The sequence below is a fragment of the Grampus griseus genome (assembly GCF_964374135.1).
Source record: "Grampus griseus genome assembly, chromosome: 2".
Lineage (NCBI taxonomy): Eukaryota > Metazoa > Chordata > Mammalia > Artiodactyla > Delphinidae > Grampus > Grampus griseus.
This window is the reverse complement of record NC_139018.1, coordinates 165,794,323-165,811,219: the sequence shown is the minus strand read 5'-3', so window position 1 is coordinate 165,811,219 and position 16,897 is coordinate 165,794,323. Positions and strand designations below refer to the sequence as shown.

The 16,897-nt window shown below is 40.6% G+C and overlaps 1 protein-coding gene across 6 annotated transcripts in view; it reads left to right on the top strand.

Annotated features, from left to right (window-relative positions):
• The window catches only part of ARHGAP21 (Rho GTPase activating protein 21), a 126,903-nt gene extending 110,523 nt beyond the window's left edge, over positions 1-16,380 (top strand). For 5 of the 6 annotated variants that reach the window (XM_082681207.1, XM_082681205.1, XM_082681206.1 and 2 more), the window contains 12 exons: positions 2,792-2,856; positions 2,936-3,072; positions 3,982-4,124; positions 4,936-5,091; positions 5,188-5,266; positions 6,309-6,382; positions 6,460-6,549; positions 8,167-8,292; positions 8,488-8,529; positions 8,850-8,955; positions 10,869-10,900; positions 14,506-16,380. In XM_082681207.1, the coding sequence (XP_082537333.1) occupies positions 2,792-2,856; positions 2,936-3,072; positions 3,982-4,124; positions 4,936-5,091; positions 5,188-5,266; positions 6,309-6,382; positions 6,460-6,549; positions 8,167-8,292; positions 8,488-8,529; positions 8,850-8,955; positions 10,869-10,900; positions 14,506-16,167 (2,712 nt within the window). In that variant the 3' untranslated portion in view covers positions 16,168-16,380. Of the gene's footprint in view, positions 1-2,791; positions 2,857-2,935; positions 3,073-3,981; positions 4,125-4,935; positions 5,092-5,187; positions 5,267-6,308; positions 6,383-6,459; positions 6,550-8,166; positions 8,293-8,487; positions 8,530-8,849; positions 8,956-9,251; positions 9,276-10,868; positions 10,901-14,505 lie in introns of all 6 variants that reach the window. The other variant, XM_082681210.1, reaches the window with a different exon arrangement.
• Positions 16,381-16,897: the final 517 nt, after the last annotated feature.

Sequence of the window (16,897 nt, the reverse complement as noted above, 5' to 3'; positions counted from 1 at the left end):
ATCCCACATGCCGCGGAGCAACTCAGGCCCGTGCACCACAGCTACTGAGTCTGCGCTCTAGAGCCCGCGAGCCACAACTACTGAACCCGTGTGCCTAGAGCCTGTGCTCCACAGCAAGAGAAGCCACCGTAGCGAGAAGGTTCTGCACCACAACGAAGAGTAGCCCACGTTCGCAGCAACTAGAGAAAACCCGCACGCAGCAATGAAGACGCAACTCAGCCAAAAATAAATCAATGAAATAAATTAATTAAAGAAAAAAATAGTTGATCAGAAGGAAAATTCAGGGACTTCCCTGGCAGTTCAGTGGTTAGGACTCTGTGCTTCCACTGCCAAGGGCACAGGTTCGATCCCTGTTTGAGGAACTAAGATTCCACCATCCACACGGTGCTGCCAAAAAAAAAGGAAAACTCAAGTGTACCTATATTATATTATTTTCACTTATTGGGAAAATCACCATTACTGACCTAGAAAAGCAGATTATTCATACATTCTGCATACCTTCTCAGAAGCAGTGAAGCACTGAGCAGAGACCTAGGTTCCTAGTCCTGGTCATTACCTTTGTGACTGAATAATTCCAGATCTGTTTCTTTGTGTCAAAACCAGGGTTGTTGTGGGCTTAAGTTACAGCGAAAATGCATCTCCAAACAAATTGCTGTGTAAATGCAGAGACCCTGATAGCATGATTCTTGTTAATGAAATTATGCAGGCAAGAATATAATATAGCCTACTGTAATACAGTAATTGGTTTCTAAGAAAACTTGTAGTATCAGAAATCATGTTATAAGCCACTTTTTCTTTTTAATAAAGAGAGTTTCTGACTCACAACCATCAAGTTATTTTTTACAGCAGAACTTTCAGTAGTGAAGATTTTTTTTTTAAGTGAAGTTTTTTTTTTTTTTTTTTTTTTTTTTTGCGGTACACGGGCCTCTCACTGTCGTGGCCTCTCCCGTTGCAGAGCACAGGCTCCGGACGCGCAGGCTCAGCGGCCATGGCTCACGGGCCCAGCCGCTCCGCAGCATGTGGTATCTTCCCGGACCAGGGCATGAACCCGTGTCCCCAGCATCGGCAGGTGGACTCTCAACCACCACGCCACCAGGGAAGCCCAAGATTTTTTTTTTTAAGTGTACATAACTGTAAACTTTACAGAGCAGATTCAGCAATGATTAAGTCTAGATTTTGCTCAAGGGTGCCTTTTTCATATCATCAGCAGTTTTTCTTAGACGTTATTCTCATTTGCGTGCCCGTTGTTTTGACAAAAAAAAAAACCCACAAGGTTCTTTCCCCCTACTTTCCCATACAGTATGCAGGGACACCTACATTAACCATGAAGTTATGCAAATTATGTTCTCGAATTCTGTCATTTCCATTATATCCAATTCAAGTCATGAAAACTTAGAACATAGGAAAACGCCTGTACTTTTTCTCGTCTGACAGTTTACACTCTACCTTGTTTGTTGTGAACAACGAATACCAGATCCATATCAATACAGCCCTTTTTCTACAACCACCGCTATAAAGAGACATCAGACCTGAGTTTTGGCAAAGTAAACAGGGAGAATCACAACTTGGGTGTAGATTTCAGCTTTAAGTAGCAGTTCAAAGGAGTTCCTGTTTGATCAGCCCCTGCTCTATGCCAGGTGTCCTGCTGGGCAGTAGATGACTTCATCTTTGAGACATAGGGCTTTTTTAGAAATTGAATGAAGTGATGCTTATGAAGAACGCACCCCAGTGCCTGGTAGGTCATGAACATGTACTTCGTGTCAGCCATTATAGCATCATCACTACCATCTGATTCTGAGACACGGGTGTTTTCACCAAGTTTTAGAGCTAAGAAAGTAATAATTCACCGAGCATATACCATATGGCAGTCACTCTTTTAAGCATTTTATGTCAGTTAATTTCAGCAGCCATATGAATGTGTCTTCTTATTATCATCACCATGTTTCAAACAAGGGAACTTTGTGGCAAAGAGAAGTTAAGTAATTTCCCCAGGGTCACATAGCTCAGAATTGTCAAGCAGTCTTATTCTAGATCTTAACCATATCCTCTTTCAGTTGGTAAATGAGAAGAATCTGTTTGAATTCGAGAATTTATAAAGTCTGTATTCTTTGTAAATTGTAACGTTCACTATGACCAAAACGAGACAAGTAAAAAAAATACTTGCGAACACATGTCAATTTATAATTGGAACCAATAGGGGAAAAAAAAAATCATCTCCTTGTGGTCAACTCTGAGTTTTCCATGTAGCATATTATTGAGGTTAAACTGTTGAGGTTAATAAAACCAGGTTTGAGCTTTTTTCTTCTGATAATATAACTGTCACTTCTGATACTAATTGACCCTCAGTCTCACTGTTCCTATCAATTAATCATTAACACATTTTGGCAGTATTCCATCTTTTATCCAACTGTATTATTTTGAAACGCTGATCATTCTTTCTGGTATTAGTGAGAGAAAAAACTGGCTCACTGCTTCCCAGTCATTTATTAAAAACGCCAGATCAGTTCAGTAAGTTTGAACACTGGCTACTTGCTGGTACTAGTCCAGGTGTTGCTGGGGTACAGAAAGTAAACAGAAAACTCTTGGCGGTGGCAGAGGCCCTTGAACGTTTGTCACTTAGTGAAGTTAGGTCATGATTTGAATAGAGCTTTTAAAACAACTCCATGGAGTCTGTATTGAATAAGCAAAGTAGTACAGTGTAGAGCTCCCCCCTGCCCCCCAGAAAGAGTAGGATCCTTATTTAGGGAGTTTAGAATTGACTTTCTAATTTTACCTTCTATTTATTCTGTAGGACACTGGAGTTACTAACAGGGATCTGATTAGTCGAAGAATAAAAGAATACAACAGTCTGATGAGGTGAGAATCCCACCATGCCTGCAGGTTAACTGGGACGTAAAATCCGTACTTGGTCAGAAACGTTCCTTTCTTTCAGCAGCAAAGCAGAGCAGTTGCCAAAGACCCCTCGCCAGAGTCTCAGCATCCGGCAGACCCTGCTTGGTGCTAAAGCAGAGCCTCGGACTCAGAGTCCACACTCCCCCAAGGAGGAGTCAGAAAGGAAGCTTCTCAGTAAAGGTACTGATATCCGCATTCCTAGATAAATTTAGGATTTAAAATTGGGTTTGTAGTAAATCAACTATACTTAAGTAAAAAAAAAAAAAAAAAAATTTTTTTTTTTTAAATAAAATTGAGATTTTAAAGGTGTTTTCATGTTTTTCTGTGCCTTTTCTGCGGACCTCAGCTCAGGGTGAGCTAACCCAGAGATCACTGGGGGCCTGGTCCAGGCTGGTGGGGCCTTTCCCTTAAGCTGGGGTCCAAGACACCAGTTCTTTTTTTTTTTTTTGCGGTACGCGGACCTCTCACTGTTGCGGCCTCTCCAGTCGCGGAGCACAGGCTCCGGACGCGCAGGCTCAGCGGCCATGGCTCACGGGCCCAGCCGCTCCACGGCATGTGGGATCTTGCCGGACCAGGGCACGAACCCGTGTCCCCTGCATCGGCAGGTGGACTCTCAACCACTGCGCCACCAGGGAAGCCCAACACACCAGTTCTTATAATAAAGATCAAGTGAAGGAAAATACAACACATACATCTATGTCAAAAAGTACCAATTTGATAAATGCAGAGGATCCAGATGCTTTCGTTTTGAAATAAAACCATTATGTTTCCTTTTGCTAAAATCTCACTGTAAAGATGTCACATTAATTCTATTGTCTTGACTGTTTTAAAGAAAATCATGGTACAGATTGTCAAAGGGTGAAGAAGCAGAATTGATTTGTACTAAATTATATGGAGGGTTGAAAGGAGTGCTATATCAGGAAGAGAATAGAATAGAATAGAATATGTTTGATACATAAAGGATATGTTATTTATAGTACAGGACTCTGATTTATATAAATATTGATAAAGGATCTTTAAAGTCATGATTTAAACACTCTTGTTTCTATTTTCTTTTCATGTCATTTTCTTTTGAATAACGATCAAAAGATGACACTAGTCCCCCAAAAGACAAAGGCACATGGAGAAAAGGCATTCCAAGTATTATGAGAAAGACATTTGAAAAAAAGCCTACTGCTACAGGAACGTTCGGGGTCAGACTGGATGACTGCCCACCAGCTCATACTAATCGGGTAAGACACCAGCCCGCCAGATTTCCTAAAGCCATTAATTCAGCCGTCGTCATAACAGGACCCGAGTACACAGCCGTGCAGGTCACAGGGGGTATCTGTCCATCTGTTGAGTATTTTCCTCTTCTTAACAGACCTTAGTTTCTCTAAGCATGTCTGACCTGTACGGGTGTATGGAGTAATTTTATCTATAATGCTTTTTTCTAATGTGTTGACTCTGAAATAGAATAATTATTCAACGGCTAAGAATGTATCTGAAACTATCGGTAAGAAGTCATTTTCAAGTCGTGTGTTTCTGTTTTCAGCATTTTAAAAGAAGGATGGGAACAAGAATCTGATTAAGAAAGTATGATAAATGTAAATGTGCGTGTGCGTGTGTGTGTGTGTGTGCGCGTGTGTGTGTGTGTGTGTGTGTGTGTTTACAATGCCCACGTTAGGATTCATATCATGAGTGGATGGATGTTATTCTTTCCCCCTCCTCTTCCCCGTCCCCCTTCTTTTATTCAACTGAACTGTTGCCACATTCTCCCTACTAGCTCTTGTTTCTTCTTTAGACTATTATCTCCCTGTGGGGCCTCCTCTTTCAGTCTTGACCTATTCATTCTCTTTCCACTGACTCAACTATCTCTTGCTGGTTTTGTCTCTTCCCAGTTCTCCAGTGTTTCTATTCTTTATTTTCTCTGTATCAAATAACAACAATTTATATACTGTTTCCTTTTGGATGAAAAGGGCCTTGTAGCTACGATATGTATCTACTAACTGAAGATAAACATTCATGCTGTGTTAAATAAAATGTTTATTTCTTGTTTTGCAGTATATTCCATTAATAGTTGACATATGTTGCAAATTAGTTGAAGAAAGAGGTCTTGAATATACAGGTATTTATAGAGTTCCTGGAAACAATGCAGCCATCTCAAGTATGCAAGAGGAACTCAACAAGGGAATGGCTGATATTGATATACAAGACGATGTAAGTTTGTGTATTTCTATTTGAATAACTGGTCTGTGTTTTTTTCCTTTGTGGTATTGACTACAAAAATACGGTATTTTTATTTTGCATACCTAGAAATGGCGAGATTTGAATGTGATAAGCAGTTTACTAAAATCCTTCTTCAGAAAACTCCCTGAACCACTTTTCACAAATGGTGAGTTAACCCCACCAAAGACACTGATGCAACAGTTGAACATTACATTGTTGGGAAACCACAGCATATTAAGTGGAACCAGGGGAAAATATTTTTGTCAAAAGAAACAGGAGGTTTTGTTTAGTTCTTACTTGTATACAAAGCACAATCATGTCCTATTTTTTGTCATTTGGATTTTTTTTTCCTCCTGATACATTGCAGTGAAAAACAGTTTATAAAACGTTGTTAAAGTTCAGTAAAAATATATATTATCCTGTTCATTCATGTTTACAGCTGAGTTGAAAATATGTTATTATTGTTCTCAGTGAAAAGCCTTCAGGCATAATAAGGTACAATTAGTAGAAAAGCATTTTTTCAGCCAAGCCAACTATTTGACTTAGATAAGACCTTGTAGTAGATGTTGCAGTGCGGGGAGAGAAAGTGGACAGACTGTGTAAATACAGGCTGTACCCTCAGAGAACTCACATTTTAGGGAATTTCCTTTGTTTGATAAGGCCTAGAGGAATCATTAAAAACTATGGTAGTTTTATTTTATTTTATTTTTTATAAATTTATTTATGGCTGCGTTGGGTCTTCATTGCTGCGCAGGCTTTCTCTAGGTGCGGCGAGCAGGGGCTACTCTTTGTTGCGGTGCGCGGGCTTCTCATTGCGGTGGCTTCTCTTGTTGCAGAGCACGGGCTCTAGGCACGTGGGCTTCAGTAGTTGTGGCACACGGGCTTAGTAGTTGTGGCTCATGGGCTCTAGAGCGCAGGCTCAGTAGCTGTGGCCCGCGGGCTTGGTTGCTCCGTGGCCTGTGGGATCTTCCAGGACCAGGGCTCGAACCCGTGTCCCCTGCATTGGCAGGTGGATTCTTAACCACTGCGCCACCAGGGAAGCCCCTATAGTAGTTTTAGGACAACATTTCAAAGGCTATTTGGGGTCTTCCCTACTATTTTTTTCTTTTTAATTGTGGTTTGAAATTGAACCTTAAAGGGAAACTAGATTACAGCTCACCTAAACAATTTAAGATGAATTTGTTTTTTTTTGTTCTTACTGTTGTCAGATAAATATGCCGACTTTATTGAAGCCAATCGTAAGGAAGATCCTCTAGATCGTCTGAAAACATTAAAAAGACTAGTAGGTATTATTTTATATTTTTGGAGGTACAACAAAAGTTCAGCATTTAAATCCATCATGAAAATAATATGTTTCAGATTCATGATTTGCCCGAACATCATTATGAAACTCTCAAGTTTCTTTCGGCTCATCTGAAGACAGTGGCAGAAAATTCAGAAAAAAATAAGGTGTGTAAACTGTTTGTTGAAGAGATGTACTTTCAGTGGCTTTAGTTGAAAAGATGTACTTCACTGCTTCATGCGAAATAGTCAAAAATAGGTTATAGTTAAACAGAAGCTCTAAAATACATCATACTGGTGATCACGTCCCGCTAAAGATCACTCTTAAAAGCAAAAGATCCCCAAAATATGAATTGTTGTTTTTTCAAGACATTTTCTTTTATGTTTATCCAGCAAGAAAAATGAAAAAGTCAGAAATTTTACTTCTTTTATTTTTCAACTGTATATTAATATTTTGAATGGGCAATATTTGCACAAACAACAGTAAAAATGTATCAAATGGTATACAGTGAAAAACAACAGACATTTTCTTTTTTTGTTTTGTTTCATTTAGATTTAGCAGATAAATTGTTTTGGTTTTGTTTTCATACCACCATATTACCTTTATCAAACACAACAAAATTTATTATTCCATCGTATTATCTAGTAGTCTGTTCATGTGTAGCTTTTCCTGATTGGTTTAAAGAAATATCTTTTGGATGAATATTGTATGATTTTACTCACATGGAGTAAAAAAAAAAACACACACACACAAAATAAATGAACAAACCAAACAAAAACAACACATAGATACAGAGAACAGAGTAGTGGTTACCAGAGGGGAAGGGGCAGGGGTGCAGGGGAGGGTGAAAGGGTAAGGGGGATCAACTGTCTGGTGATGGATGGAAACTAAATTTTTGGTGTGAATCCCAAGACCAGTTTGATTTTTTTTTTTTTTTTTTTGAGTTCCACAATGGTTTTTTACCCTCTAGTATGTTTTTGGGATTGGTTATTTAATATTTTAATCAAATCCTAAGGTCAAAAAATTACACCAGATACTTATAAGATATAACAAAGAAAAACAAAAGGTTCACACCTTTGACAATCAGGTACTTAAACAGGAGTACAAACTATCATGGAAGGAAACATAAAAACATATAGGCATGTAATACTGAGGTGTTCATTGGTACAAGGATAAGCAACAAGCTTTGGAAGTCTTGGTTGAAGTAAAATTTTTATCAAAAGAATATTTTCAGACATTAGTTTTTACATATTCATGATCTTAATGTACTACTCAGGCAAATTTGGAAATTTTTATGTATCTCTTTCCATTTGTTTAGTTTTTGAGGGGAGAGGTTTTCCCTATTCTTTTGCAAGTTTTATTCCCTTTGATTTTAATATTTTTGTCAGTTGATCCAGCTTTATTAATACTTATTTTTGGCTGAGGTGCACGGCTTGTGGGATCTTAGTTCCCTGACCAGGGATGGAACCTGTACCCCCTGCCGTGGAAGTGTGGAGCCCTAACCACTGGACTGCCAGGGAATTCCCGTAATACTAGTTTTGAACCAGATCAATTGTTTTCAATCAAAGACTTCCTGGAAAAAACAAATGCCAATTAAGTATTGTATGTTGTCATTAAAGCAAGAAAAAGCATTATTTTTTTTTACACACATCAGTCAACCATTCTTTGAATTATTTTTCATCAAAAGAGTCTTTCAGAAGTAAAATGCCAAACATGCAATGGGAATTTAAGCCTACTTTCTTAAGAAAAGTTGTGATATTTTCTAATATCATCCTCTGTTGCAGATGGAACCCAGAAACCTAGCCATAGTGTTTGGTCCAACTCTCGTGAGGACCTCTGAAGATAACATGACGCACATGGTCACTCACATGCCAGACCAGTACAAGATCGTAGAGACGCTTATCCAGCACGTAAGTCCAGGCTTTGGCTCATCGAGAACATTCTTTTTCATGAGCAGCTGATAGTTGGTAGGGCAGAATTTGGTTATACTTTTTTTTTTTTTCTCTAAGAGAATTACCTTTTTTTCTGTGCTGTCCTCCAAAATATAGATCTCTGTAGGGGGTTATTTAATTTCTCTTTTTCACCTTTTTTATTTTAAATTTTAGCATGACTGGTTTTTCACAGAAGAAGGTGCTGAAGAACCTCTTGTAAGTATTGTCCGTCAGCGTTTGTACTCTGTTCCTCTCATTTGGGACACAAAAGATCCTGACCCTACAACTGTGTCACCTTCCTGCTTTGTATGCTATTGTCTGCTTTGCACCCCGAAAGCAGGTCTATAGCGCCTCAGTTTCTGATCTAATGAAAATCCAAGTATGATACTTATTTGGTAATTAATTATATGCAAATAATGTAAAAAATTAAGCATATGTCCTCCACTCAGTAATGTGTCTTTTACTAAATGTTGTTTGAATTTTAAAGAAAGTATCTTTGAAGAGATGATGAAGAGATCTTTGTTTATTAACCATAGACAACAGTGCAGGAGGAAAACACAGTAGACTCCCAGCCAGTGCCAAACATAGATCATTTACTCACCAACATTGGAAGGACAGGCGTCTCCCCTGGAGATGTATCAGGTAACTCTTGCCTGGGCAGTATTGATCTCTAGGTTAAAAGCTAAATTCTTATAACATGAAAGAGCAAATCAATCATAAGTAACAATTCACTATGATTTTTTTTCCTTTTCCTCTTCTTTTTTTCCCTTTCCACTAATAAAAATAATGTAATCTTCCTCTTCTGATTGATCTGAATTATCTTCCAGTGACTGTAATGCCATTGGCAGTGCATGGAGTTGTAATGCTTGTCAGAAAGGAAATATGAGGGAAAATGAGCATGCAAACCACTGTTTTGTTCTTTTTTTTTTAATTCACAGTTTCCATGTAATAGTCATCACAAGGTAAAACAGATACACGCTACTGAGTATGTGGTTGCTGTGATGGCAGAAAGTATGGTCTAGACTGTATGAGTAGTTCTTACTCTTGAGCTGGACGTTCTGTTGAAAAGGCAGCCAATTAAATACGTAAAATGCTCGTGGGCACCATTCCCATAAATGCAGTATATTATCTTGTCACTACAGAGGTCACCGTAAAAGTCAATTTCTTTGACATTTTCTTCTGTCTTCTATTGCCACCCTCATGTTCGGTGAAGTATCAGTTCTAATAGGCTCTTTCGATGCAAATTTTCTCCTGCCAAACTGTTGCACTAACCTAGCATGTTTTACACCATGTTCTCCCTTTGTCTCTAGTTCTTGTTTTAGTCCTAAAGGGTTTTCTTTCCAGCACTTACTGACACAGGCAAATCTATACTGATGTTGCACAGGCGAGATGGGAGGAGTCTATCACACGGTCATGTCGCTAGTGGATTCTGTGGTGTCCCTGATGGACAGCTGGAACTGTAGGAAGAAGGAGGACTGCTGTCCACACTGTAGCTGCCTTGTCTGCAGAAACCCCCGATTCCTGTAAATGCAAACCGAGTTGATCTGTGGTGTACATTTTCGCTTACGATTATTGTAAACAGATCACTACTACTTTCTTAAAGGTTTTTCTGCTGTTTCTTGTTATTTCTGAAGCAGACCGTGAGGAGAAATAGCATGGTATGGTCTACCAGTTCTTAAAGTCATAAAGCATTGAGCCATGTGTTGAAAGGGGCGTGGCATGGGGCTCAGCTCATTAATTCTGAAAATCCATTTCCCTGAAGTTGAAAGAGAAAATTTCCAAATTGGTGTTGTCCTGAAGAGTGCTAGCCCCTTCCTACCCTCTTTATACTTGTATAATCTGAGTTTTTTGCCAGACAGTAAAATGATGCTCTCCATTTTTCCATTTCCATAATAGCATTTGTTAATAAATAATTGGAAAACTGGTAGCAATTTAACTAGTCTAAAGGATCCCTGACTGCACAGATGTGAAACCGGGGTCCAAAGCACAGAGATCAGCATGATTTAACGTAACGTCAAAGTGACCTAGAAGCAGGGTTATCCTAATGCATCCTTACGCACACAGTATATGCTTCTAAAATTTAACATTGACAGTCTGACAAAAATCAACATAAATACACTAAGTCTGAGCATCTCAATTTGTAGCGAGGGCAGCCAACAATCCTAAACGTTCTACATTGTGTATCAGTTTCAGATACAGGATGTGGTACATAGTGCAGTTCTTCCAAAGGTCTTCAAGCTGCTTTATTGCTAGACTGAACGCTTAGCACATTTAATAAACACTAGTGTTTCTGTTTCGTTTAGTACAGGGCTCCTTTGCCATCCCTATCATTGAGCTGATTCTGCCTACAATTCACAGCATCCTTTCATGGCGGTGGCTTTCTGTGGTGCAGCCTGCATCTTTGTGAGCTCTGACTATCCACTGTGTTCTCTTGTTTTTGAGTTTTGCTTTCACATTTTGTTCTGTGCCTGTCTTTTCCATAAGTTTTGCATTGTTTGTTGAAAGCAGTAAAGAATCTGACCAATACTGACCATGTTTTCTTTAACTTCTCACAGATTCAGCTACTAGTGACTCAACAAAATCTAAGGTAAATTGTTTTGTACAGTTTGGAATATTTCAGAGGGGAATTGCTTTGTGGCTTGGTATGCAGATGCACCCGTGTCTGTGTCTGATGACAGACCAGCAGAGTCTTATAAAGGGAAAAATGAATGCTTAAAATAGAATATGATAGAGGAATACTGGATGGTGAGGTGGGGTGTTGGATTTATCTCAGTGTAGTTTAGCATAATTCAAAGAAGTAGGCATTTACCCCCTCATTCTTAATGTGAAAATTTTCTAACATATGCAAAAGCAGAGAGAATAATATAATGAGCCCTTATTATCCACGCTCAACAATTAACACATGGCCAAGTTTGTCTCATCTGCGCCCGCCCACTTTCCTCCTCTTCGTGACTTTTGGTTTTCTTGGTCTTTTTTTTGGCCTCGCAGCAGGTGGGATCTTAGTTCCCCTACCAGGGATGGGACCCGTGTCCCCTACAGTAGAAGCTCAGAGTCTTAACTACTGGACCACCAGGGAAGTCCCTCGGGACTATTTGGAAGCAAATCCCAAACATTCTATTTCATTCTGTAAACATTTCAGTAGTAATATAGACTTTATTATTATTATACATTTTTTATGAAAATATATATTCTTGCCTTCTTTTCAACAAGATCACTCATTTTGGTTTTTTTTGTTTGTTTTGTTTTTAATAAATTTATTTATTTATTTATGGCTGCACTGGATCTTCGTTGCTGCTTGCGGGCTTTCTCTAGTTGCTGCGAGCGGGGGCTACTCTTCGTTGTGGTGCACGGGCTTCTCATTGTGGTGGCTTCTCATTGCAGAACACGGCCTCTAGGCACACGGGCCTCAGTAGTTGTGGCTCGCGGGCTCTAGAGCGCAGGCTCAGCAGTTGTGGCGCATGGGCTTAGTTGCACTGCGGCATGTGGGATCTTCCTGGACCAGGGCTCGAACCCGTGTTCCCCTGCATTGGCAGGCGGATTCTTAACCACCGCACTACCGGGGAAGTCCCTGATTTTGTTTTTATAATCAATTTTTGTTTACATAATTTGTGTTCTGTTGACACCACCACCAGAGTACACTTTTTAGTAGTTTTTAAGACATTCAGTTCGAAAGTCCTTCATTAATTCAGTTTGTGCCAGCTTTGCTCCTCTGAGACTGTAGCAAGTAGAATTGTCAATAAATTTGTTCAGATGTTCTATTTGGAAATGAGACATACATATCATTACATATCATTTCTAAACATAATGGGATCACATATGACTAAATTAGAATTGAATTTCTTGCAGAAAATATCATAAAATATTGAATGATCTGTCATTTGCTATCACTTATATTGTGATTTTTACCATCTTTTTACCCCAACTTTTCATTTTGAAAAATTGTAAAATAGCACCCAAACCTTTTGCCCTAGATTTATCAGTTGGTAGATCTTGATATATATGTAATCTTTTTTTTCTGAGTCCTTTGAGAGTTAACTTATAGACATGGTGACACTTTGCCCCTAAATGCTTCAGTGTGCATCTCCGAAGAACAAGGGGATTCTTCTATGTAATGACAGCATAATTATTGTATTCTGGTAGTTCACATGAGTACAATGCATTATTATTTCTAATGTACAGTTTTTACACAAATTTCGCCAGTTGTCCCAATAATGTGTGTTGTTTTTTCTTTTCCTGTATATAGGATGCACTCAAGGATCGCCCCTTGCGTTATGTTGTCATGTCTCCTTAGACTTCTTTACTTTGGAACAGTTTCCCACCTCTTTTTGCCAGAATATAAGATTTTAGATTTGGATTTTTAGGTTTTAGATTTCATACCTGTTTGCAATTCCCTCCTTTCCTCTTACTAGATGCATATTTCTTAAGCTGTGGTTATAGCAGTCTCTTCATCTTAAGTAAATTATGGTGGTGTTTGTATTACACCTATAATATAATGGATGTCCAAATGATATAATCCTTTGTAACAATTTTTTTCACTTGTAAAATAATATAGTCATTTGCTCCAACACATAGTGATCACAGAAACATCGAATTTTAAAGGGAACCATTGGGAATCTTAAAGATAGTATAATCTAATTTCTTCTCACTTAAATCAACAATGAAGTTGAGGTGTTTAAAAGTGAATCACTTGCTCAGTGTCATACACATCAAGCTAGGGAAGGAACACCAGGTCTTCTAATTCAGAGCTCAGTCACAGCCATCATCCCCTACGGTCTTCAACAGGATGTGTTAAATGTCAATAACCCTTAGAAAGGTCCTGTATAATTATAAAATCCTTTATAACTTATAAAAACAAAGTTCCATCAATCTGTGATTTCATTTTGGTGAATCCTTTTTAATACAAAAGCCTGAATTTTTACTGTAATTTTCAAGTCTTCAGTATAGTAGTTCTAGCTTGTCTAAGATTTTTATGACAACAGAGAAACTATCACTCAGTTTCTGTTACTCTGCATACTTCCTGCCTGCCTGCTTGACTTAAATGGTGTGTGTTACACCAGCTAGTGTTTATTGACACCGCGCCCTCCCCGGCCTGAATTTACTTAGCCTGTAGGTACATTATGAACACTTAAACAGTCATCATCAAGAACCTATTAGGCGTAGCTGACAAAGCCAATTGGCCGCACTGCCACTTTCTCAGTACAGGGCACTGCAGTGTTTCTATGGTAAGGATTTCAGATCTTTAATTGACCTTATGTTTTTTGAACTTCATGATTTGGTTGTTACTTGAGATCAGTGAAGACAGTGCCAACTTGATTTACCTAAGGCCAGTCTCTGCAGATCGAGCCTGCCTGAACTAATGAGAACCCAGGAGCTCCCTTATCTTAATCAGCTTATCTGATACAGTATCTGTATCATGTGATAGCTGTAATTGGAAGATTGAAGTTAGTCATAAAATTTTAACCAATGTCAGAATATTATATTCTACTCAGTCAGAATATTGACTCTTTATGAGACCCGTGTTCCAGAGGAAGGAACCTGAGGACCCTCTGAGGGTAGCAGAAGCAGGGACGGTCTGTAGATGGAGGGAAGTCAAGAAGAATAGGAGTGCGAGAGGGCCCCAAGCACAGAAGGTGTCCCTGAAAGACAGGTGTATGTCAGCTGTGACATGGCAGATAAATACCACCAGGCAAGAAATGGGACAGATTAAAAATAAGAAGTTGTCTTAGGTACAAGTTAAAAGGGGGTGTAAAAACTACACCCTGTTATTATTTAGCTTTAGTGGTTAAGAAATACTTGGGGGAGGGGGAGGGAAGGAGTGGGAGTTTGGGATGAGCGGATGCAAACGATTCAATGTTATATAGAGGATGGATAAACAACAAGGTCCTGCTGTACAGCACAGGGAACTATATTCAATCTCCTGTGCTAAGCCATCATGGAAAAGAATGTGAAAAAAAAGAATGTCTCTATGTGTATAACCGAGTCACTTTGCTGTACAGCACAGATGGGCACAACATTGTAAATCAACTATATTTCAGTTAAAAAATAAAATAAAAAATAATCACCAAAGCAATGGAAATCACACAAAAAAAGAAAAAAAGCAAAAGAAATATTGGTGCGGGGTGGGGGGGACCTTTTCAGAAAGTGAACTCAATAACGTTCTTATGTTCAAAGTCTCGTGTCTCTGCTCCCCAGGGTTCTTGGGGATCCGGAAAAGATCAGTATAGCAGGGACCTGCTTGTGTCGTCCATCTTCGCGGCCGCCAGTCGCAAGAGGAAGAAACCAAAAGAAAAAGCACAGCCCAGCAGCTCGGAAGACGAACTGGACAATGTGTTTTTTAAGAAAGAAAATGCAGAGCAGGGTCACAACGATATTAAAGAAGAGTCCAAAAAAGAGAGCGAGACACCGGGCAGGAAACAAAGGACTGTGGCTTGCAAAGAAAATCACGCGAAGAAGGACGGCAGCGCGACCAGAGCTGATCAGCGAGCCCTGCGGGGGGAGAGCGCAGAGCCCCCGGCCCCCCAGGGCGCCAAGCAGAGCAGGTCGCCCACCCCGAGCTGTCGCCTGGCCATCCTGAAAGAGGGCCCCAGAGCCCTCGCGGCCCAGAAGGCCTCCCACCCGGACGAGACGGGGCCCGATTCCGGCGCTCTGGCGAGGTTTTCCACCAAGAAATCCACCAGCCCCGAACCCAGAGTCGGCGAGTTTCTGGTCAGTGTCGGCACCATCACCGCCGACTGCTCGGCGACGTCGCCCGCCCCCTCCGTGACCGGCCTCGACTCCAGCCGGCTGAGCCCCGAAGTGCAGTCGGTGGCCGAGAGCAGGGGCGACGACGCCGACGACGAGAGAAGCGAGCTGGTCAGCGAGGGGCGGCCGGTGGAGACGGACAGCGAGAGCGACTTCCCCGTCTTCCCCGCCGCGCTGGCCTCCGAGAGGCTCCTCCGTGGAAAACTGCACGAGGCCACGAAGACGAGCCGGCGGGACTCCGAAGGCAGTGAAGTCAGCTGTACGGAGGGGAGTTTAACACCGAGTTTAGAGAGCCGGAGACAGCTCTTCAGTTCCCATAAGCTGATTGAGTGTGACACTCTGTCCAGGAAAAAATCCGCCAGATTCAAGTCAGACAGCGCGGCTCTAGGAGATGCCAAGAATGAGAAAGAAGCCCCTTCCATCACGAAAGTGTTCGAGGTGATGAAAAAAGGAAAATCAACGGGGAGTTTACTGACACCACCAGCCAGAAGCGAATCCGAGAAACAGGAGCCCACCTGGAAAACGAAAATAGCTGATCGGTTAAAACTGAGGCCCAAAGCACCGGCAGATGACATGTTTGGAGTAGGAAATCAAAAAACCAACGCCGATCCTGCCAAAAGGAAAAACATCAAACGCAGACACACGCTGGGAGGGCACAGGGATGCTACTGAAATCAGTGTTTTGAATTTCTGGAAAGCGCAGGAGCAGAGTGGGGACAGAGAATCCGAACTTTCAGCTGTGACACGGTTGAAGCCCAAATGCTCAGCCCAGGACCTGTCCATCTCAGACTGGCTGGCCAGGGAGCGGCTACGCACCAGTACGGCTGACCTGAGCAGAGGGGACGCGGGGGACCCCCAGCCCCAGAGCCTGAGCACATTAGAAATACCCACCACGGACCCAGCCCTGTCTTCTCAGTCCGATGCAGACAGTTCTCCCAGCACCCTGGCTTCAACTAACAGGCCCCCTCTTTCCACACCACCACAGCCACCTGACCAAATCAATGGAGAAAGCTTCCAGAACACGAGCCAAAACGCCAGTTCTGCAGCGACGGCCCAACCTCATCAACTGTCCGAAACCCCAGGCAACAAAGCACAGTTCCATCCCTGTCTTTAAACTGGGGGCACGTCCACTCCAGCGAATAAAAGCTACTGTTACACGTTCCATAACTCTGTAAATATTTTCTTGTACCAGAATTGTTATTATGCAGCCTTCATTTGGGCTGGTTTCATCACTTTGCACTGTGAAATAGCTTTACAGTGCATTACTACAGCCAGAAGAACATATATATATATATTTAAAAATATATTGGATAGTTGTATACAAATGAGCAAGGTTATTTGTTGCGACTCACCCCATAGTGCATACACCCAACATTACTGAAGAAAATAGCTGGCATTAGTATGCAGCCAATGTGTTCTTTTGGTTTCATCACTAACAAAAGTGCCTCATCATAAAAATACATTTGGTTTTTAGGGTGCCATGTTGTTAAAATTAGATAACTTACACTGAGTAAACAAATGCGTTTTATTGGTAACAAATTTCATCACATTTACCAGTTTTAACACAGGTAGATACAGAACTTCCATTCTCTAGTCATTCCAGGTGGATCTCTGAGTTTTCTATTCAAACTTTTAATACAGTTTTTGAGTTTTGTGTGACTTGAATTTTTAATCTTTCTGTAAAATACGTAACTTAAATGAACATATTATATGTGTATCTTTTCTTCAGATACCAGATTTGATATAAATGTTGTAACATAGGTGTGTAGATAGTGACCTGGCTGGAACTGGCTTCTTTATGGAGGAGAATATAATTCTGCATGAGGACTTAATGGATCCAAACC